The 22,438-nt window shown below is 36.3% G+C and overlaps 1 protein-coding gene across 1 annotated transcript; it reads right to left on the bottom strand.

Annotated features, from left to right (window-relative positions):
• Window positions 1-1,292: 1,292 nt before the first annotated feature.
• Window positions 1,293-9,687, bottom strand: LOC147280069 (Acyl transferase/acyl hydrolase/lysophospholipase superfamily protein). Its single transcript, XM_086252544.1, has 7 exons — window positions 9,043-9,687; window positions 8,383-8,526; window positions 4,727-4,799; window positions 3,196-3,301; window positions 3,012-3,108; window positions 1,864-1,959; window positions 1,293-1,784 (listed from the first exon to the last, which is right to left on the bottom strand). The coding sequence occupies exons 1-7, from the start codon at window positions 9,652-9,654 to the stop codon at window positions 1,629-1,631; spliced, it is 1,284 nt and encodes a 427-aa protein (XP_086108670.1). The 5' UTR covers window positions 9,655-9,687; the 3' UTR covers window positions 1,293-1,628.
• Between the last annotated feature and the right edge of the window lie 12,751 nt (window positions 9,688-22,438).

Genomic DNA, 22,438 nt, shown 5'->3' with positions numbered 1-22,438 from the left:
TAGGTCTTTGGGACCCATCATGACACATATAGAGGCTTTGGACTGTGTGTCAAGATGTATAGCCCTTTCGGGGCAGCTCTGCGTGGACAATTATTTTGCCATCTTTGTACGATGCAGCATTACGTAAAGGTGTATGGCCAATTTATCTCTACCCTACTTGTGCGATGAGTTCTGCAAAGGTATATATGGCCAGCTTTTTCCCTTGGGTACTAGTGTGGTGTGAGATATTTATTAAGTATTTATTTGAGATGAAAGTTTACAAAATATGATATTTATATACAGTTTGACAATATAAATTTCAGTTTGAGAATTATATTACTATTCAAAGATTGACTATCAACTTGTGATTTATGTTTAAGCATGACATCTTTTAGAGTTTTTATTTCCAGCTAATCAATTTACTAAACAAGATGCATATGACAAGTCACTTATTACTATTGCATAGTATGTTCTACACATCTCATATTAACGAGTTTTCTTATGCATCAAGAACATTTGCATATTTGAGATGATTTTGAAAATTTTTCGGAATGAGTTTTAAAACTGGGGTTTCCAAAAGAAAATGAGCTAAAAAAAAAGTTGTTTTATAAAACGATTTCAAAGGAAACATTTTAGATTTTATTTTTTCCACTCACTGGTACTCCATCCATATCTCCATATGAAATGATTTCAAAGGAAATGGTTATTCCTCCTGGATGACACTTGGTGGAATGTTTGAGAACCAATCAACCCTTTTATAATTAGCAGCATGTTGGCATCCTCAAATCAACTCCCACCAGTGTTGTCATCCACAAGAAAACTTGCATTCCCTAGCTTCAACTACATTGAACATATGGGAAAAGGCAATGAAATCCGTTAAATTGATATGCATAGCCAATAAAGTATCATCCTCTGACTAATATAAGCCAGGGCATATGAATGAACATATGAGATCCATAGCCATCTGGATAATCAGGTTCTTGCATGTACAGAATTTAATCTGAACTATAGCCATCTGTTTTCCCTTTAATAAAGTACCAACGCCAGAGAAATCAAAAACCTGGAAGACTTCATTCATATACCTCTTAGGATTCAAGATGGAGATATGTCCTAATCTCCTATGCCACGACAAAGAGTAATCCTCATCCATGACACGTATTTCATGTTAATCTACTATCTGTAATGAAATATTATAATCACAAACAAAATCCAAAGAAAGTCTACATAAACCACCATCAGGAAATCCAGAACCAACCACAATTTAAAACAGTAACAGCATTAATAGTAAAATTGAAAATAAAACCAAAAATAACTAGTCTGGAAACAGATAAGATTTCTAAAATTGGACTGAAACAGAACTGATGATTATTAGTAAAATACAATTTCAATTACCTTTATCTTTTTTTTTTTTTTTTCCTATTTCCTCATTCCTCATGTCTTGCAGTAAATTTTACAACTTGCTATACAATTGCAATATTATATCGGAGAATGTCGTTCCTGCCCTTTTATAATCAAACACTGTACTATTCTATAAGAACGCTAGCCCGTCTGACCAGTATGTGAAAATGACGTAACAGGATTCTCAATAATTGACTGTAATCAAGAATCTTAAGCATCTTCAAGGTCAAACGGCGATATCTAATGGTGGGCTACTGAGCTAGGCCACTACCAACCAAGGAACTGTCATCTTCAACTACTTGCTCAACTGGGTTGTCCTCAGCCCATGCAGCTGCATCTTTATATCCAAGCTCAAAGAGACGGTCAAGAACATCATCTTCTGCTGGCTCAAGTGCCCAATTGAAAAGCTGAAATAGTGGGAACAAATAGTTCATCATCTTATCCTTAAAGGAACGTTATCATTCAAATGCAGAGGTAGAAATTTACCTGTCGAGGGGTAGCCCTATTATCAGGATTACAGTCCGGACTGATCCCAATTCCTTGCATTCCCAATCGGCTGGCTGGGAAAGCACAAACACGTACCTGCAAAGCAACATTAGGGGTAATAAAAAGATATAATCTAGGAATTAAAACATTTAAGGCATTTCCAAACCACAAATGAAACAAAGGAGGCCACCACAAATTATAGTATTAATAACAAAGTAAATGAGGCAAGATCATTATTAGATCCTAGAAAGAATCACAGTGACTGTACAATACAGGTGCACCATGCTTAATGAAATCCTACAAGGAATCTACTCTAAAAGAAGAGAAAACCTGATACATGTGTCATGTGATTTGGTCAATTTACTTTTTTCTCCTTTTCTTTTAAAATTTTTTTTGGGAAGGGGAGAGATGGAAACAAAAGATCCATATAGGTAATATTAGATATATTACTACTTCTACCATCAGTAGAATCAATTATACTCTATAAGACAAGTCTCCTACCATTGCATTTCACTTCAAAATCAATTGCAAAATAAATGACTGGCAAAATAGGACAGCAGACAACAATTGTTTTCTCAGGTGAAAATGTGGTATTAAAGCTTCAGCAAAGTGAATGTGTTCAACCTTAATCAGAACTGGTACAGAAAAAGGAATTGGAAGACACATTTGACAACACGACCTGATAAACATGGGAAGGGTTTCACGGGTTTATACTAGGAGAAGTTTGAAAACCACATTCAAATTTATGTTCACTTAAAGCAACAATTTGCAACATATTTGGTACAAAACCACTCATAGCACAAATACTAAAGAAACATAGGTTTTGTATCACAATTTTTAATTTTCTGCCATCCATCTATGAAGTGTGGGAAAAATTATTCAGATCCGTACTGATCATAGGTTAAATCCACCAAAAGCAGACCTTATCAAGTGATCCACATCAAAGATTATTCAAGAATTCCCACTTGCAATGGATAAATGTTTCATTGGAAAAAATGTATTTGGACTAAGGACTCCTTTAATACAATATTAGTAAACTATGCCAATCCATGGATTATAGGAAAGCCTCACAGTACATCTAATAACAGGTTTACATATTATTAAAGAGAAGAGTTATTACAAGTTTCATAAATGAAAAAACATAATACCGTCTGTGATGCAGATGTTGGTGGCATAAATAATGTCAAGCCCCCATCAATGCAGAGCCGATTCCGGAACATTGTTGCGGGTTTTGGTGCAAGATATCTGCACTGAAGTATACTTTTAGTTCTCAACTTCATACATCAATCAACAGCAGCAACTACTACAGCAAAGAATGGTATATATAATCACCCTGGAATAAAGGAAGAAGTAAAAACTGCATCAATGAGATCTTCCTTGGAGTCAAACTTATCCACCAATAGACCCCTTGGTCTCCATAGGAGCTGCGTTACAGCAACTGTGGAAAAAAAGGCAATGATAAAGAAACCGCATGCAGAAGTCAATTGAAAAAACAATTGATCAAAATGGAAGTACATGCATAAAATTGCTGTTTGAGAAAATATAGTAATCTGAATAGCTAAAATATCAAATACATAAGCTTGGCCATTTGTTTCGGACATTAAAAAGAAAAATTCTTTCAACAGATACAACCAATAAGGGCCATGGAACCAAGAATAAGAAGAATAAAAAACATTTATTTTAGACAAAAAGAAAAACTCATGTTTAAACACAAGTAACCAAGTGGTGAAATAAATAATCACTATATGATATAGAGACTGTTAAGCTATGAAAAAAAAAAAAAAAAAATTATAAGCATGAATGCGTTAAGAATATAAAACAATTGTTGAACCACATCCTAACAACTTAAATTTTCAGAATCGTGACAAACCAAAAAAATTTATCGTGGTACCTAACCAGGACATCCTAAGTTCGAATTCCTACAATTGCAACCTCCCAACATGAGTTGCATTCCACATGTTGGGCCCTACAGTGGGGAGAGGTCCCACATTTGAGGGGGTCTGTTAGAATATAAAATAAATGTTGGCCCAATTCCCAACAACTTAATCTTTTGGAAATAGTGGTAAACCAACAAACTTTATCAAAGTGAAAATGAAATACATAACTTCTTGATATATTCACTGTCTGGCAATATATGAATTGAAATGCATATGCTGTCTCCAACTATTCTTAAACTAACCATTGTTTACTATAGTCAGGATACCTTACCCAAACTTCTTACATCTGTCAATCATTACACAAATTTTGGCGCAACAAGTTATCGTGTTGGGTGGTAAAGCTTAGTGTTGGGATTTGGGGCAAAGGGTGGGTGGTGGAAGGAGTGCAAGAGAGGAAGTAGTTAACAAGGAGCTCTGTCACGTTTCATGTTGAATATATTGTTAAATTTTCATTGTTTTGAAAGCAAAAATTTTGATTTATTGCAGTTTTGAAATCATTTTTCTGTTACTCTTTGGATTTAGAAAGAGCAATCATTTGCATTGTGGTAAATAGGAACAAGCCATCCAGAGTTCGAAAACCTCAAAGGTAGTTGGTCAAATTCCAACAATTAGAAAGAAACTTTCAACCATAAAGGTTATCCTCAAATTAAGCATAACTACTTTTGTCACAACTGCAAGATCACAGGACTGATCCTCCCCAAAAGATCACAGGGCCTGATCCTACCCAATCATCACCACCAACACAATCACACGTTTGATAGATCTCCATTGATACACATATCTAAACACATTACATATCCATAAATATGTAAGATAGTTATTGCATATGGACATAATTATTAACCGAACTCCACAAAAAAAAAATATATATAATTAAAAAAAGTAGAATATATTCTTTTTGTGTAGAGAGCAAGAAAACCACTTGCCTCGAACCCTGCCATTAGACCTAATATGAGCATCATCGGGCAAAAACTTTTGAAGAACATCTCGAAGAACAGCCTGTACAAGTAAATATAGGACAAATTAAGTGATGGAGGACAGGGAAAATAATGGAAGAGGAGAAAGAGAAAGAAAGAAAAAAGATAAATAGATGAAGAAAAGAGGAAATGAGAGACACAGAGAGAGAGAATAAGAAGAATAAAAAGAAATGGAACAAGAGGGAAAGACAGTATTGGGTTAACTAAATTGTATTTAATCAGTATTGAACCAGTACAAGGAAACAATTACATAATAACCCTAACACATTTACAAATAAACATTAATTAAGCAAGTTTAATTCCAACTTTCCTCTATGCCAAAATTTCTTAATTTTACTCCCCATCATTAAGGCTAGCATTTGATGGGTAAAGGAAATATCTGTGTAACTCATTCGACAAAGTCAAGGTTTTAGGTCGTGCAAATGAACACTTGTTACAGAGGATTACAGGATCAGATTCAACTGATAACAAGCAAAGAACTACAATATTTAGCAACAGCATATTTAATGGCATCAGACTAGTTGAACTGACATGTTTTATATAGGGTAACTCCCTGCTTGGAAACACTTAATGTTCTAATCCACTACTCATTCTATATTCCTCATTAATTCTTTCTCAGATGAATTAATAATTTAATATCCAACTATGTTTCACAAATGAAAAGCAACTTTGTCGGTGACAATGAGTTTAGAAACCCATGGTATTCAACACTGCCAACCAAAATACAAAATAAGACAAAGATGAATATCATGAAACCTTAAATACAAAATATGCTACATTACAAGTCAAATCACTCAGAAGAAGGAATTATATCCTAATCTCAAATCTCCTCACTCAAACGAAGGAATTACAATGTGAATCGACAACTTGCATGTCAATTGAACACACACACAAACCTCCTCACTCACAAGAAGGAATTAAATGTGAATCGACAACTTGCATGTCAATTGAACACACACTATTGGTAGATTGGAGGATTAGAAACATGACTATTGCTTTCCAATTGGCTGTTTTTGCATTAATTGCTACTTCATTAATCTTATTGATTAGTGTACCTACCTGTTGTATTTGCTTCTCCTAAGGGTTGGTCGGGTGACAAAAATGTTGTAGTTTCCGGTACATCATTATGGATTGGATTAGTCTTTCTGGTGGGTATCCTTAATTCTCTCATAACCTATTCTTTCTAGATCCAAAAATGAAATGACCCCTCCCTCCGAATTCCTTCAGGTTGTGAGACACATTAAAATTCAATATAAATCCCAAAAATGCAAATAAAGAAAATAAAAAAATTAGAGGGAGGGGTCAAACTTTTGTGTATTTGTATTGTAAAAATATGTTATGTAAAAATAATAAATTAAATAATTAAATTAAATTATATATTTTATATATTTAATGATTGCCTTAGTGAAAGCACTAAGGATGTGAGAACAAGCTCACCTGGGACTAGGGGGTCCCCCCCTTCTGTGACTCATCTAGCTAGAGAAAGAATGTTGCTAACTGTAAGAACTCTAAGAGAAAACCCTTTTAGAGCTCCCTAACGAGAGTGACTGCTCCCTTGCTAGATTGAAAGTACTTAGCCAGGGGGAGTCGAGACCAAGCCAAGGGCAGGGGACTATTCCGCCCCTAAGTCTTGGGACATTTTGGCGTAGGTTGGAGCCCCTTGATGGCTTTTCTTTCAAGTAGTCCCTAAACTCGCATGCTTTGCGGTGTGCAAAGACCAGCAATAGCTCATAAAGAGATCGAGGGGGCGTAGGCCCACTTAGGTTAGGGGGGCATTAACCCTTAGTTCTTACCAACCTCCGGTGTGTAATCGACTCCTCTGGGCGCTAGGCACTCCCGTGGTTCGCGATAAGGAGAAAGGATTCATCCTTTGTTACATCTGGCATGAGATGATAAAGAGAGAGCTTCTTCAAGGCTTGCCTGCCCATGGATTAAGCAGCAGTTCGAAGGTTGACCTATTCGGGAATCTCTGGATCTACGCTTATTTTCAACTCCCCGAAGCATTTCGTCACTTACTACGCCCTTCCTAGTCTCTGGGTGCCTAGGTATCCACTTTAAGCCTTTCCTCGTTTGAACCTTGCCCTTAACTTTATTTAAGGCTATGCCATCCCCTAAGGTGCTGCTAAATGGAAGGATCTTATCAACGTCCATGAATGATAAATCACACAACCTCCTCACTCACAAAAGGAAATATAATGTGAATCGACAAATTGCCTGTCAATTCAACAGTTCCAATTTACATAGAACTTTTTCCATACAGACTCTTTAGTTGTCAGAAGTGGTAGCCATAATTTGGAGAAGTTATTGTTTGTATAAGACATTTCCCTGAGTGGGACATTTTTTCTTCAGAAAAAATGATCCATTTGATCCCTAAAGTTTGGATTTTTTCAATTAGGTCCCTAAAGTTTTAATTTCTTTTTACAATCAGATACCTGTAGTTTAGTTTTGTCTAAAATTAAGGACAAACTGGATTTTCATCATGTTTCTTCCTCTTATTAGTCCTTTTGAGTTTTGATGCAAGAACCAAGTTCATAGTATAATAAATAAGCTCATCCAAGTACTAAGCACTGTATGATTCAGAGTATTTGTACTTTTTTATGTAATAAATCCAATGTACACGTGTATTATGTGTAATGAATTGTGCCTGTCAGCATTTCTAAGTGTATTAATTTCTAGCTTGGATATTACTTGGGAGATTAAATACCGCTGATGTTATCCAAAGGAAAAGACCTAATGCTAGCTTAATGGAAAAGGCCTAATGCTAGCTTATCACCTTAATGGTGCACCATGTGCAGAAAAGGTCGTCAACAGAAGAATTAATCATCTTTTCTTCATTGTTATTGCATTGAGGTTGTGATACAAGGTTACTCAGGTGGCAAGATTAAAATGGGTGATTCCTCCTGCATGTTCTTTATTCATTGAGAAATTATGTGCATTTGGTTGAGGGAAAAAAGGTTTGAGTCTTGTGGAACTATAGCGTGCTGGCAATTTTGTGGGTGGTTTGGATGGAAAGGAATAGCAGGATTTTTCAGAGTAAATGTGGGGAAGTAGTGGACTTCCTACTGGACAGGGTCAGATCTCGCCCATTGTTCAGTTCCTATCCTTTCTTCCTGCTCAATGTGGGCTGGGTCACACCTATTTTTTAGGTTTTTTTTTTGTCATTTGTTAGGATCTGGGCTGTCTAGCTGTACTTGATAGGTGACTAGGTGTTCTGTTCAATGTGGTATTGTTGGTTCACTGCAATTGTAATGTTTGAGAAAACCCTCAGAGGACTCTACTTCATTTGTAAAGTTGTCCTATTTCATTCCTTAAATTGTTTTGTTTCTTATCAAAACTGTACTTTGATGGCTTTCTACTTAATTTTTTTCATTCCAAGATCGCAATAGCAAATGTGAACTGAATTTCTAATCTTAATATGTATTCAACCAAATAAAACTAATGAACTTCACCATCAAGATTATCAGGGACGAAATCATGACATATAGCTGCAATTACAGAGAGCTGTATTTTAAGGTCATCACTACCCTAAAAAACAAAGAAATTAAAGTTTAGTTGATTGAGAAACATCAGAACTACTGAGTTGTACTATGGGAGGAGAGAAATACCCCAAGCCGAAATGCAGTCCCTCTGTTCCGGCAATCTTTAGCCAGTATTTTGGTAGCTTGTAAGGCCTCTTCCATGCTGGCTCCAGAGGCAATCACAGCACAGACAATGGCACCTGCTGAGGAACCAGCTAATGGTGTGGTTTCCTGCACAAGAACATACATTCTACTTCTGAATACAGTCACAGACACCAAAGATAATGTTTGTTCACTTCCATCAGGGGCAAGCACAAGGCAAACAGAATATTTTCAAAAGAAAAAACAAGCATTAAAAAAAGCAGAACTTTTACGAGTCATTGACACAATTAGTGCCTGTTCATATGCAACCAAAGCAATCGCTCCAAAACCCAATAAACCTCAGTCCAATAATATTACTAAATAATCCCAAGCACCTTTCAATTTAGCAAGCACAAACAAGGGGGACGTTTTCCAACATAGAAAATAGAAAAGAATTTCTCTCGCGACATAGAAACATTAAATTTTAAAATCAGATAAGATACCAACTAGAGTTTTGAGCAAGAAAGCACACGACTTGAGCATAGAAACCAATAACCCAAAATTGAGTTGAAGGTATCAATTTAGACAAGTTGAAAACTACATGCATTCAGTAATAAACATACACATATACATCGAGAAACATAGGCAAATTGAGAAAGGCAGGACCTTGATATAACCATTCTCAATAAGGAAGCGAGCAGCGCCTAGATGATAAGGGAAAAGAAGTCCTGCAGCAGAAAAGCTGAAGCCGGGGCTCGTAACGACGCGCCGTTGTCTCTCAGCCTCCACATCCTTGACACGCTGCTCCCAAACGACCTCTGGCTGAAGCTCATCCTCCATCACCTTCCCAATTCGCTCCTCGAAGTACTTCCCATAACTGTCGAACATGGGGACCGAGGAGGCCGCCTTGCCGTCTGGGCCTCCATAGGACCGGTTGATGATCCTAGACGCCAGGCCCAAGAAGAGCTCGCCCGTGGCAACGGCGAAGGACTTCTTAGAAGTAGGAGGAGAAGGAGATGGAGATGGAGGCGGTGCAGAAGACGAAGAGGTTTGGTTGGTGTCGGGGTTGGGGTAGGGGGAGGAGCGCGGGAGAGAGGTCGTTAGCTTTTGAGTCCGCAGAGGAAGGAGGGTGTACCTATGGATGACGTTAGGGTTAGGGTTAGGGTTAGGGTTTGGGGAAGAAAAGGGATGGTGTTGGGGATGGAGGAGAGACGAGAATGGAGCCATGACTGGTGAAGAAGAAGTGGCTCCGCTTGTTTTCCTGTAGAAAATCATCATCTTAACGTTTCATTTCGTTTCGTTTCGTTTCGTTTCGTCTGGTCAGTGGTAACAAACTAACAAATTTTTTAATTATTTTAGCCAAAAAAATTGCTTTTTGTTTTGGCTTTTTTACTAAAATACCACCATGATTACGAGGGGGTGTACTTTCATACCGCCCAAACTTTTTTTCTTGTCAATTTACCACCTAAAGTTAGCAATATGTGTCAATTTTCCACCTGACATTCATTTTTCTGTTAAATAATCAATAAAATTTCCAAACTTCCCATTTTATCCATGAATACAATAAAAAATATTATTATTTTAAAAACTATTTTTAAAATATAATTATAAAAAAACTTAAAAACTAAAAAATAGAAAAAAAAAATACCCTTAAAGTCTTTTTCTTTCTAGTGGGTTTCCTTAGAATTTTTTTTTTCAATATTTCAAATGCTTTTATTATATGAATTGATAGAAATACCCTTAAAATAAACAAAAAATTTAACTGAAGTGATGATAGGTGGTAGATTGGCATGTGAAAGTTCAGGTGGTAAATTAACAAAAAAAAAAGTTTGGGTGGTATTTAAGCACACCCCCTATAGTTTAGGTGGTATTTGAGTAAAAAAACCTTTTGTTTAAGAGAGAGACTTACATGTACCCGGGATACCACAGCTGGTATCCCTCTCTCTCTATCTCTCTCCTCTCTCCCTGTCTCTCTCTCTCTCTCCTCTCCTTCTCTCTCTGCTATTACACAAGTCTGCTCCTATCACATAGACAGATAAGTTATTCTCTTTGTTTTAACTTTGTACTTTGTCAGGGTGTTATTCGAAAACATCATGTTGTTGATCTGTGGACTTGCCGCAAGGAAAAAGCAAAGAAGGGTGTGAAGTAAGTAAGTAACTACAGTAAATACTGCAAATCTCTCTAAAATGATTAATTATTTGTGAAATAAACTATTTTAATATCAAAATTACTTTTTTGACTCTCAACTCTAAACTTAATCTTTTAAAACTTTTTTGGCAATTTTTAGACAAAATTACCCCTAATATATATATATATATATATCATATGTACACACTTTGTCGGATGTGGCGACCAAAAAATTGATCTTCTCCAAAAGTAACTCATTCGTCATTCAGCACCCCACTGCCACTCAACTTCCCACCGGCATTGAAATTTCGGCCATCATCACATTGTCAAGGAGGCCACAAGTCTCCATTTGTCTAAACCCCCCTCCCCCACACACCGCAAATCCTTGAGATCAGTACTTGTACCATGTCGAATCCGAAATTGAAACCCTAGAATTCGCAGACAAGCATCCGTTCCCGCAGCTGGGTGTTTTAAATGACGATTGTTGAAGTTTTATTCATTTGCTAACAAAGATAAGAACTCATCTTAAAATGAATTACGTTCATACATAGTCCTTTGGTTTGTTCATATAATCATGCTCGATTAAAAATTAAGGCCATGGATTTTTGGGGCTGAGGATGACAATTTTGTGCAGATGCGATGAACCCTAACCTCCCCTCATCTCAAAATTAATTGGGTTCATATACAGTCTTAGTGTTAGTTGATATACATCATCCAGGAATAAAAATTAAGGCTGAGAATTTTGGGGTTGAGGATAGGGGATGAGAATATTGTGCAGATGCAATAAACTTTAGCCTCCCCTCCAGTTGACGTTGTGTTTACAATGTGTTGTAACACAATGTATGTTGGAATATGCCATAATGCAAATCATTTTAATAAACGTTTTGTGTATATTTCTAACAGCGTGGGCAAACTTATCTTTTATGTTTCATTCTTCATATATATATATATACTATATCCTAATATATGTGTGTATGTATAAAAGAGGTTCATTGTTGGACACATTTTATATCATTTGTTTATGCAATTATTCTGTCATTTAGCGTGCTAGAAATCAATCTTTTATGTAGGTATTTCTTTGTTTTTGTATTCATAGGTTTTTCAGGGCATAATGAAGAGAATGGGCTGAATTGTGCAATATTGAAGATACAATTGGACTTCCGAATACACAAGAAGAAAGAATGGACCAAGAGATGCCTAATTGGCCACTAGAGGGCAACAAGCACGTATGAGCAAGGCCTTACAAGACCACAAGGCTTGCAGCCCACCACAAGGAGGCGCCACCTCAAGCCCACCATGGACGACGGCCCAAGCTATGTGTGCACCTCCACAAGACCGATGGCCTACACCCATCCGCACACACACAAGGCTTTAAGGCCCGGTTCACCTCCATGTCACCTCCCTTGACGCCCAAGTAGAGTGGATAGCATGGCAAGGAAGCCTCCTTGTCGCCTCTCCTAATCCCACAATCCCACATCGGAAAAAGAGTACAACTATCCGGCCACCTCCCTTGCTCCTATAAATAGACCCCCTTACCTCTCATTCAAGCATCTAGTGATTTAGGAATTCATAATTTTCTTAGAGAGAGTTGAGAAAGTAGGAGGGAGATAAGGAGAAGGTGAAGCATGCCATCTAGCCACCGCCGACCACTATCAATGCCGCTGCTACCTCCTTGAAGCCACCGCCGATCTTCTTGATTTGTTCTTGGTTCTTCTTGTACTCCAACTCTTTCATTTAATTAATTCAAGTACTTTTGTTAATTGCATTGATTTCAATTATGCTTTTCCTTTTCTTGTTAGTAATGGATCAAATCCATCTTTTTAATATGAATTAGTTTATTTGACATGTTAGAGGGATGATGAAACTTTAATCGAAGTTAAACCATAACATCGTGACATGAGACTTAGAGGTCAAGTGAAGATCATGCATGCATAACAATGTTTATCTAGTATCAAATTCTTAATCTTTGAAACAATGATATGTTAGATTGTTGAATTTCTTATAATTGATTACTCTAGGTTTTTTGCATCTAGCTAATGTTAGATTGAGGTGGGATATGGTTTAGAGAATACCTAAATCATAAGTAACAAATGAATCAATGGATTCAGGAGATTAGTTTTGTAGAAAGTAGGGGATAATTGGTCTTGCCTAGCTCTTTGATTTGCATGTTTTGTCGTTCATAAATCTTAATGACTCTAGGCATGTGTTTAGCTCTAGGAAATCGACCATCGATCGTAGTTGATGGAGACTCATGTTTAGTAAACTACTTTGTGATATTGTTTTGAGATCTAAGTATGAACAAGGAACAAAATCTGTTAATAGCAGTTGCCACTAGTCACTAGCCAAACCTAGCTGGTAGGAAAAATTTGATACTAAGTACTTGAATTGTAGAGCATGACACCTCTAAAGGTGGATTCTAATCTCTAGTATGTCACTTCATTTACTTTCCATGCACTTAAGTTAGTTCACTTCTCAAACTTCATTTTTTTATCGCATTCAATAAATGCTAGTCAAATAAGTGTGTGCCTCATCAATCTCATTCCTTGTAGGATTGACCTCGTACTTATACGTTATCGCTACACCAAACGATTCGTATACTAACGAGCTACAACTTGGTATTTTTTTTCAAATTCCAAGTAAAACAAGTTGTACAAAAGTTGGCAACATTCATGCATGATTTTAAGTTAAGGGAATAATGTCCTAAAGAAGTTAGGACATTGAGACTTATATCCCTTAGTACTTGAAGTCTAAATTGTTCTTGGTTACTGGATTGATAACTGAACAATATCAATCTGGTAAGACTAGCATGATATATCTTTGCCTAACATTTAGGATTATCGGGGTAGAGATACTAAGAGAAGATCATGGGTGCCAATAAATGGTTCACTGAATGTGACTGACAGAACAAATACTTGTCATGGAGTATTACTCACCCATCAACAGGAATTCGTTTGGTCTTGATAACAGAACTAGTCCCTAGACTTGGACGCCACAGTTGTCATGTGCGCTCGGTCATTGTGCTAATTTAACTTTTTTATAAGGATAGGCTCCTAGAGTTTAGTCAAAGTTATAGATTAGGCATAGTCACTGATGTATGAGGACATGTGTGTGTTCAACACAGGATCTATCACTCATGGTAAATAGGAGAGATGTTCTAAGAGGCAACATATGTCTAGATTCATGAATCTTTGGCCATATATAGTACTAGATCATGGAAATGTGCTTTTTTTGATCGGATGGAATCTATACATAATTGTTGGACTTCAAGGATCATGCTAAGGTTGACGGAAATACATACCCGACCATAATTCAGGAACATAAGATGATAAAGAGATTGAATTGTTTTGCAATCAAGACCGAATAGGCTCTTCCCTCTTCCGTAGCTCTCTACTTAGGAATATATCGAGAGTTCTAGAGTTCCCATGTGCGTGTAACGTAAGCAATATATATTTCGAATATCCGTTGGAAATAACTAGAGACTAGATTATGAAGAATTGATTGGTTTTGCTTGGAACTGAAGATATACTTTCGAAGAATTATTAAATATCCATTTATAAAGGAACAATTGGTATATATATTTTTAAGAATTGATTAGTTATGTTTTTAAATAGAGAACGACTTTCATTGTCAACTTAATGGATTGTTGCTTATATATATTACGAATCTAATACATGATATGGATGCTGGCATACGGTATGAGTTGAAGCACAAATGCCCCCCACACCAGGCAAGGGTGTCATGTCGGTCACTGTTGAACGAGTGCATAAAGAACATAAAGAGAACGTTTAGCCATGATCAATTGGAATGGTTTGGAAGAAGTTGTTTTGGTCATTTCCTTGATGCATGGGATAGAGAATGATCATAGAGAATGCTTTTACATTTATTGTTGCTACGAGAGGGTCACAACAAAGATGATCACCAAGAGGGAATGGTGATTATGTTGTCAGAGAGCCAGGTGGGGCTATTCAGCAAGAATGAATTTGCTCTTAAAACCAGCTGTTTTGGTAATATACCCATAATTAAGTTTAATGCTTGTGGAGGCGTTGACAAAATGTATAGCCGTTGTAGGCTGAAGAAAACATATTTTAGGAAGAGAAAACATGTTACCCGGGGAACTAAGAACTAATGTTCCAGTCATGCCAGAACAATGAGAATACATATAGTTTGGGCATCCTATATTTTGTCAACTTTGTGTTGTTGGGAAAGAAGAGAAGTAATCACATTGACCTAAGGTTCCGTAAGTTGGAGGAGAATGTAGATGATTTATGCAATTTTCTTTGGGCGTCGATTTGCAGAGTCGATGTGCTAAGTTTGAAAATGAGAAGAGATTGGTTGAATACGAACTCAATTGCTTTCCTTTTGCATTCCAGGTAATTAATCATTTCAGTTTGGTGACAGTGTGGATTCCACACTAGTAAGTGAAACCATATATGTTTGACGCATTTGTTGTCTTAAATATTAGGTTTGGGCCTTCGAATGCATTCCCTCCATATCTGCTAATGCAGACACTAGAAGGGTATCACAAGATGCTTTCCCTCACATCTTGCACTGGTTGGCAAAACTTTAGAGCCATTACGTATAAGCAACTCGTCAGTCATATATTCCTATTTGATGAGGTAGGTGAGCCCTGTGATACATGAACTTTATTTTCATATTCAAATTAGCATATGGGTTCACAAGCTTAAATTGTCTATAAAATTAACTAAATCTAAATAAAGGTATTTATTTGTGATAAGTACGGAATAAATGTCAAAGAATGAAATATAAAGATTGAGATGGTCCTACTCATCTTCACTCTTCTATGACTGTGGATTATGTTGTTTTGTTGCAATGATCAGAAAAATATATAGATACCTTTTATTTTATGAATCCCCTTTTATTAATATCCTTTAGTCTTATAAGTTGTCTTGGCTGATTGAAATTGTTTTATAGTGTTGTGTTGGCTGTATTTGGGACATAGAAATAAGTGTGGTCAAATTCCTTCACAAGTATTTCTATAACAAAATTTTCTTTTTATATGTTTGTTATTTGTTTATAAGTGCATATGCAACCAAGTTAGTGTCCAAGAGTTTAACATAAGATATCTTTTAAATGTGCAGTATGATTTGGACCTGGGATTGTAGATGGGACAACAATCTGGCCGATGAACAAGCGCACAACATTGAAAATGAGATGGGGTTGGATACGACTCTTGAAAAGCTGAAATAAAGTCATTTGAGTGGAGCAACATCCTCAGCCAACCTTTCTCAGTGTCCTTTGACGAATGAGACGCTAGAGACAGTTCAGGTAATTGAGTTATTATATATTGTTTGTGCATAGTTTGCATGTTGTTATAATGTACCCTAGGTGTTATTATTGACTTATGACATTCTCAATCCCTCTCTTTCCCCATACTGAAATAATGCAAGCAATGTTGTGGAGTTTGAAGGGAGAACTTTCTGAATTTAGAAATAATCTACTAACCGAGACAACGCACATTGTGAAGGCATGGTTTGCTAAAATGAAAGACATATTGGCTGAGATGAAGAGCTTTCTCGAGGCATCAGCTGGGTATAATAGCATCGGTTCAAATAGTCTCATAACCCCTAAAATACTTTACCTGATGATGAGTGCACTGAAAACCATGGTTTGGAGAAAGAAAATGTTTCGCAGAGAAAAAAGTTTGTATCCCCCCATATACATGGCTCAAATAGATTTTTGGGTTCGCCAGTGGTTAATAAGGGAACAAATAATCCGGTTGTGCATAGAGAGTGACCCCCCAGGAAAGATGATGCATACAAGGAGCTTTCAATGACAAGAACGGATAAGGAAGCATGGAGTGTTGTTGAGTGGGAGTCACCCCACAAAGACAAAGTGGGTACTCCCATAGATGGATTTCCACATGTAGTTACTGACCCTAAATTGGGCGATGGAGGGGTGCACAATGTTAGGGGGAAAAAAGCTATTGCTGGGGGAGGTTAGGCAAGAATTGTCATCCCACAAATGTTGGAGTAGATAACCAGGGTCATGAAAGGGTGCATGATGTGGTAATCGAGGAAAGCACACTGGCTGCTAATAATGTTCAACCATTTGATAGAAAGGAACCTGAAAACCCTGTCGTTGGTGATCCAATATATGGATAAGGTTTGCAAGATAGCAGTGGTGTATACACCACAAGATCGAAGAGCAGATAACAACCATTGTGGTAATGAAGAAGATCATATATTACAAGTTTAGGTTGTGGTTGGAGTTCGGATGATAGCTGAGCTGAGATGTCATTATCGTTTATTCGTGGTGATGATGAGATGGTATATAGGGGTACGTGTATTTCATGCGTTTAGGGTCGACCATATATATCAAATTCTCAAGAATATACAAACATATGTGTAAGCTAATGGCCTCATGGAAGCTTGATGTGAATACAACAGGTACTCAGCAACAGGGCAAGGAAGACGGTCATAATGATGATGAGGACCAAGTGGAGCTTATTGCTCTATCGAATTTCCTAAAAAATTTGCAAAAGATGAATTAACCAAGGGTAGAGGGCAGAAAAAAAAAAAAAAAGCGATCTCGTTCAAGCTCTGAAGACATATTTTATCAACCCTTCCAAGAGACGGTTGGGACGAGGTTGACCACTATTAACTGTGTTTTCCCAGTATGTGTACAAACTGTATGATCCAGTATGAACTATTGAATATTTGTGTTTTTCACACCACACAATGAACCAGGGGTGCAACTTGGGCCACGTTAACTCGAACCCGCTCGAACCTAACCCGGTAATTGAACCCATGTGTGGGGGTTTGAAAAAGTCTAAACTTTTTGGGCCGGGCGTGGGCAAAGGTCATGCCCACCCATGTTTCAACCCGAACTAAAATATGTTTTATATTAGTATATTACTTTAAAATTTACATTAGTTATATGAAAATATAAACCATTAATGGTGCAAAAGTTAAATAACGTATATCATAATACTATATTTGTTTAATTTATGGCTTCTAGTTTATATTTTTGTTATATTAAGTTAATATATGAACTAGTGGATGATGGTCTCAGAAGATCACAACCACACATTGAAGTAAACCCTAAGTTGATATCTAAGAAGACATATTCCAATTATCGTGTTCTAGTGTTTTGCTTTTCAGACTCTCAATCTCTTTCTAGTTCTATTTTCAATCTATCATACTCCAAGTATCGCTACCGAAGCCAAATTCTCCTTCCTCTCCACCTCTCGCATCCTCATTCCATCGTAGCTGTCAACATGCACCTCACTCCACCCTGGTAAGTCCTTTGATTTGTTCTTTTTATGATTGCTCCAGCCAAAGATTTATGGAGTTATTGCTTCCTCGATCTTCTTCTTCTTCTCTTTTAATTAACTAATTATATCTATAAATTATGTATTCAAACCCCTCTTTTATGTGATACAGTAAGCAAACTCAGCTTACACTCGTTTGTTCATTGGGTCTCCTAATTTTTCAGATCATTTTAGCCTCTCGACTTCGTCATCTCTGTAAGCCCTCTTTAATTCTTTATCACTGCACAATTTTCTTTTAAGTTTTATCTCTGCTGCTCTGAATTTTAATTATTTTATGATGCAATTCTTATTTTAATTATTTTATATGCTTATTTTCCCCTTTATTTTTCTAATGTTAATTTCTACGCATGTCTTTATAGGTGTATGTCATCCTCATAAATGGTAGAAAATACTCTACAAATTTCAATAGAGCCTAGTAGTGCAGATTATGAGGTAAGTTCTAAACGCAAAAAACCTTATACTGCAAAGTCTGGGATATGGGAGCATTTCGAGAGACTTAAAAATACAGACAGAAGTAGATGATGAATGCACCTGTAACTATTGTAAGAAAGTATTTTCATGTCCTAGTTCCTTAGGAACTAGTGCAGTGTGGAGGCATCTTGAAAAATGCCCAAAGTATCCATATAATCTGTCCACATCACAAAATCTGTCCAGCTGAAAATTTGATGTAGAGATTTGTTGGAAGGAATTTACTCAAATGATTATTGTTGATGAATTACCATTTAGTTATGTGAAAAAGGATGGTTTTAGGTTTTTTATGGTTTGTGCACAACCAAGGTTTAAATTGTTGTCGCGTACAACAGTTACGAAAGATTGTGTTAAGTATAAGGATGAAAAAAAAAAGATTTGAGGGAATTGTTTTAGACATGCCAATCAAGAGTGTGCCTCACAACTGATTTGTGGACGTCCATTCAAAACCTTGGATATATATGTGCCTTACAGCACATTTCATTGATAAAAATTGGGTGTTACAAAAAAGAATCATTAACTTTTATGTGATTCCGACTTCACATCGTGGTGAAGTCATTTCACAAGTTGTGGAGAATTGTTTGTTGGGTTATGGTATTGACAAATTGTGGACGATCACAATTGATAATGCAAGTTCCAATATTACAGCAGCAAGTTTGGTTAGAAGGTTTAATAGGAGAAATAGTTTGTTGTTGACTGGTGAGTTTTTTTTTTTTTTTCATGTGAGGTTTTTGCACACATTTGAACCTTATAGACTAGGGATGAAATTAATGAGGTAAGAGACTCATTATCTCATCTTCATTCTTATCTAAAGTATGTACAAAGTTCTCCTACTAGATTGGAAGACTTCAAAAAGTGTGCAAAAGAAGAAAGAATTCCATCTAAGAAGTCTTTGTTTTTAGATGTACAAACACGTTGGAACTCAACTTATCTGATGCTAAATGTTGCTCTTGAATATTAATGTACATTTGAGTGTTTGCACGAGCAAGATGCAAACTTTAGAGTTGATTTTGGCAGTGATGATGAGAGTTCAATGAAAAATTTGTCCAAGTTTCTTGGACACTTTTACCTTATTACACAATGTGTATCATGGTCTACTTATATCACTTCCAATGTATGGTGCATGTGACTAGTGATAAAATACTACTTGAGTGCTTCAGAGCCGGTCCAAGAAACTAGGAAGCCCTAGGCGAAAATCAAAGTTGAGGCCTTTTGTATAAACAAAAAAAATTATTGGACAAAAATTTTCCACCCAAACAATCGTTTACTAATATCTCTAACAAATTTTTTGATTAATAAAAACTAATTGAACAAAACAAGCAAGAGAAAAAAAGAGAAAGAGAGAGAAGACATGGAAAGAGATAAAAGAGTGAGGGAGATGACAAGAAAAACTAGTGAACAAAATGTTAGATGTTACTTTGTTATAATAAGCCTTATTTTAAAGAAAAAGATCCATTCATAACAAAAAAATATTGGGCTGCTTAATTTTAAAAAGAGAGGCTCATCTATTTGAAGGAGGATAAGTCCAACTATGGGCTTAAAAACAAGAAAACAAGTGAAGATTGAGTCCACAAAAGAAAACAAATAAAGAAATTTTTATTTCTTAGTAGGCTTAAAAACTAGTGGACCAAAATGAGGCCTTATACTTGTCAGGGCCCTACGTGGTGCCCAGCCCCCTCTGCCCTCCAGGTCGGGCCTAGAGTGCATTAGTTTTACCATTCACAATGGCAGAGCTGTGGTCTATGTTAAGCCAATTTCTGCTAGTGAAGTGTGGGAAAGTTTCTTCCAAAATGAAGAACCTCCAGAAGATGTTGGGCATGCAGAAGAGATTGTAGAAGAACCATTAGGTTAGAGATGAGGTTCAAGAAATATCTCAAGATTAAGGTAAATGCAAATGTAAGAAAATAATTGTTGATGTTGAGGTGATAGAAGATAAGTAGAATGAGAATGCAAATGAGGACCTACATGATGCTGTGGAAAAGGATGATGACTTTGTGGATAGTGATTATGAGCAAGATAATCACAAAGAGGATGATGAGTTGTTCAATAAGTATGTTGATGTTGAAGAAGAGGTAGAAGATGAGTATGAAGATGAAGATGTTGATTTGGGACTAGGTAAGGCTTTGGGACTAGGCACAAGTAAGCCTATTGAATATGCTCTGATGGATTTGATAGATAGCTAGCTTGGATGAGTATGGATTTGATGAAAATGATATGAGAAAGAGGCCTAAGAAAAAACTTTCTAAATTCAGAGTGTGGAGAAGGGAAACTAACGTACTTAAGGAATCTGAAGTTGGAATTGGGATTAACATTTCCCAATAAGGAAGAATGTACAAAGGCCATAAGAGAGTATGACATTAAGACAAGTAAGTAGATTAAGTTCCTAAGGAATGACACTAGGAGAGTTAGGGTGAAGTGTAAGGGTGCTTGTGAAATTGGTAGTTGTCCTTGGTTAGTGTATGCAAGTAAACAGAAAAGGTCTACAACATTTGTGATTATAACCTTCAAAAAAAGGCATGCATGTTCAAGGGAGTAACATAGAAAATTTGCAATTGCGAGTTGGCTAGCGGAAAAATATGATGAAGAATTGAGGATGAATCCCAAGTGGAAAGTGGGGGCTTCATGAAGACTGTGAGGAAACATTACAGTATTGACATCACTAAAAATCAAGGGTATAAATTACAGCGAAGAGGAAAGCTACAAAAAGAGTCATGGGCAGCATTAAAGAACAACATGCTAGACTCTGGGATTATGCTGAAGAGCTCAAGAGACAAAATCTACAAAGTACCGTTGTGATCCAGACAAAGTTAAGAGGCAATGATCATGTTTTTCAGAGAATGTATATATGTTTCAAAGCTTGTAAAAGGGGTTTGATTAAGGGTTGCAAGCCACTTGTTGGTTTTGATAGGACCTAACACTTGTTGACGAATTATGAAATGAAACCAAGATTACTTATGAAACTTGTTGATAGCTTTACATATGTTTCAAACCTTAAATGCCTACCGATATACTTATGTTAATTTTGAAGGTTCAATTATGTCCTATTACTTTTAATCAGGGAGTTAAATTTCAAAAATTTCAACGAAATTTTCATTTTGTAAGGGTATGGAAATTTTATCAAGAACCCAATGAAATCTCATCAAAATTTCGATGATTTCATCGAAATTTCGCTATTTTATCCGAAATCCTCGAAATTTTGACAATTTTCGGCCGGTGAGATTTTTCTGGGAAGAGAGGGACTGGGTGTTTTTGGGGAGGCTGGGTTTTTAGAGATTGAGGGAGAAAGAGAGGGACTGGTTTTGGGACGAGTTGAGGTAGTGAGGGAGGAAGAGAGGAGGGGATGGGTTTCGGCGGCAGGGGGGAGATGAGGGAGAAAGAGAGGAGGGTGGGCTGTAATGGTGATGGAGATGCACACAGAGAGAGAGAGAGAGAGAGAGAGAGAGAGAGAGAGAAGCACAGTGGGATGGTGAGAAATGAGACAAAGCCACAACAGAGAAAAAGAAAAAAGAAAAGAAAAAGAGAAGACTGGAGAGTCACGTGGTTAAAAAAAGAAAAAAAAGAAAAGGAAAGAAAAATAAAAGGTTTAGGGTTGATTGGGGTTTGTGGCATTTGGCCAATTGAAAAGAAAAAATAGGGTTTGGGGTTTCGTTTGGCCGTTTTGAGATTTCGTTTAGTTGTTTTTAAATCTTAAACTAGTAAACTCTAATACATTTCTATATAAAACATAATTAAAAAAATACCCTAAAGGGCCTAAATCCTAATATTTTATACCATATTCTAAACAATATAGAGAATAAATTATAAAGTATATAGAGTTTAGTGTGTATATTATAGAATATAAATAGTATTAGGGTATATAGGGTTTAGTATTAAGATTTAATGTATAGATTATAGAGTATAAAAAATATACTAATTTCATTTATTCATTATACTAATTTTATTTAACAGTATTTGCCTCCAGCCTATATTATGTTCATCTTATATCACATGAAACCTACTATATAATTTGGTTTCTTCAATGTCTTTTTATTAATGTAGTAAATAATATGTTAAATAAACATATGGACATGATGATACTGAAGACAGTGAAATTTTGAACCTGCTAGAAACTCTATGTGGTATTAAATACTTATTTAATTTATGATTTAATATTGTAATATAAATAAATTTGAGGTG

The sequence above is a fragment of the Dryas octopetala genome, chromosome 7 (assembly GCF_963921425.1).
Source record: "Dryas octopetala chromosome 7, drDryOcto1.1, whole genome shotgun sequence".
Classification (NCBI taxonomy): Eukaryota; Viridiplantae; Streptophyta; class Magnoliopsida; order Rosales; family Rosaceae; genus Dryas; species Dryas octopetala.
Note: the sequence above shows the minus strand (reverse complement) of the source record. Positions and strands in the feature narration are given on the sequence as shown.

Coding starts and splice junctions, on each gene's coding strand:
- LOC147280069 (XM_086252544.1), bottom strand. CDS start 9,654: ATGATGATTTTCTACAGGAAAACAAGCGGAGCCACTTCTTCTTCACCA. Junction 4,800..8,382: donor GGACTGCATTTCGGCTTGGG/GTATTTCTCTCC, acceptor TTACTTGTACAG/GCTGTTCTTCGAGATGTTCT. Junction 1,785..1,863: donor ATAGGGCTACCCCTCGACAG/GTAAATTTCTAC, acceptor CCACTATTTCAG/CTTTTCAATTGGGCACTTGA.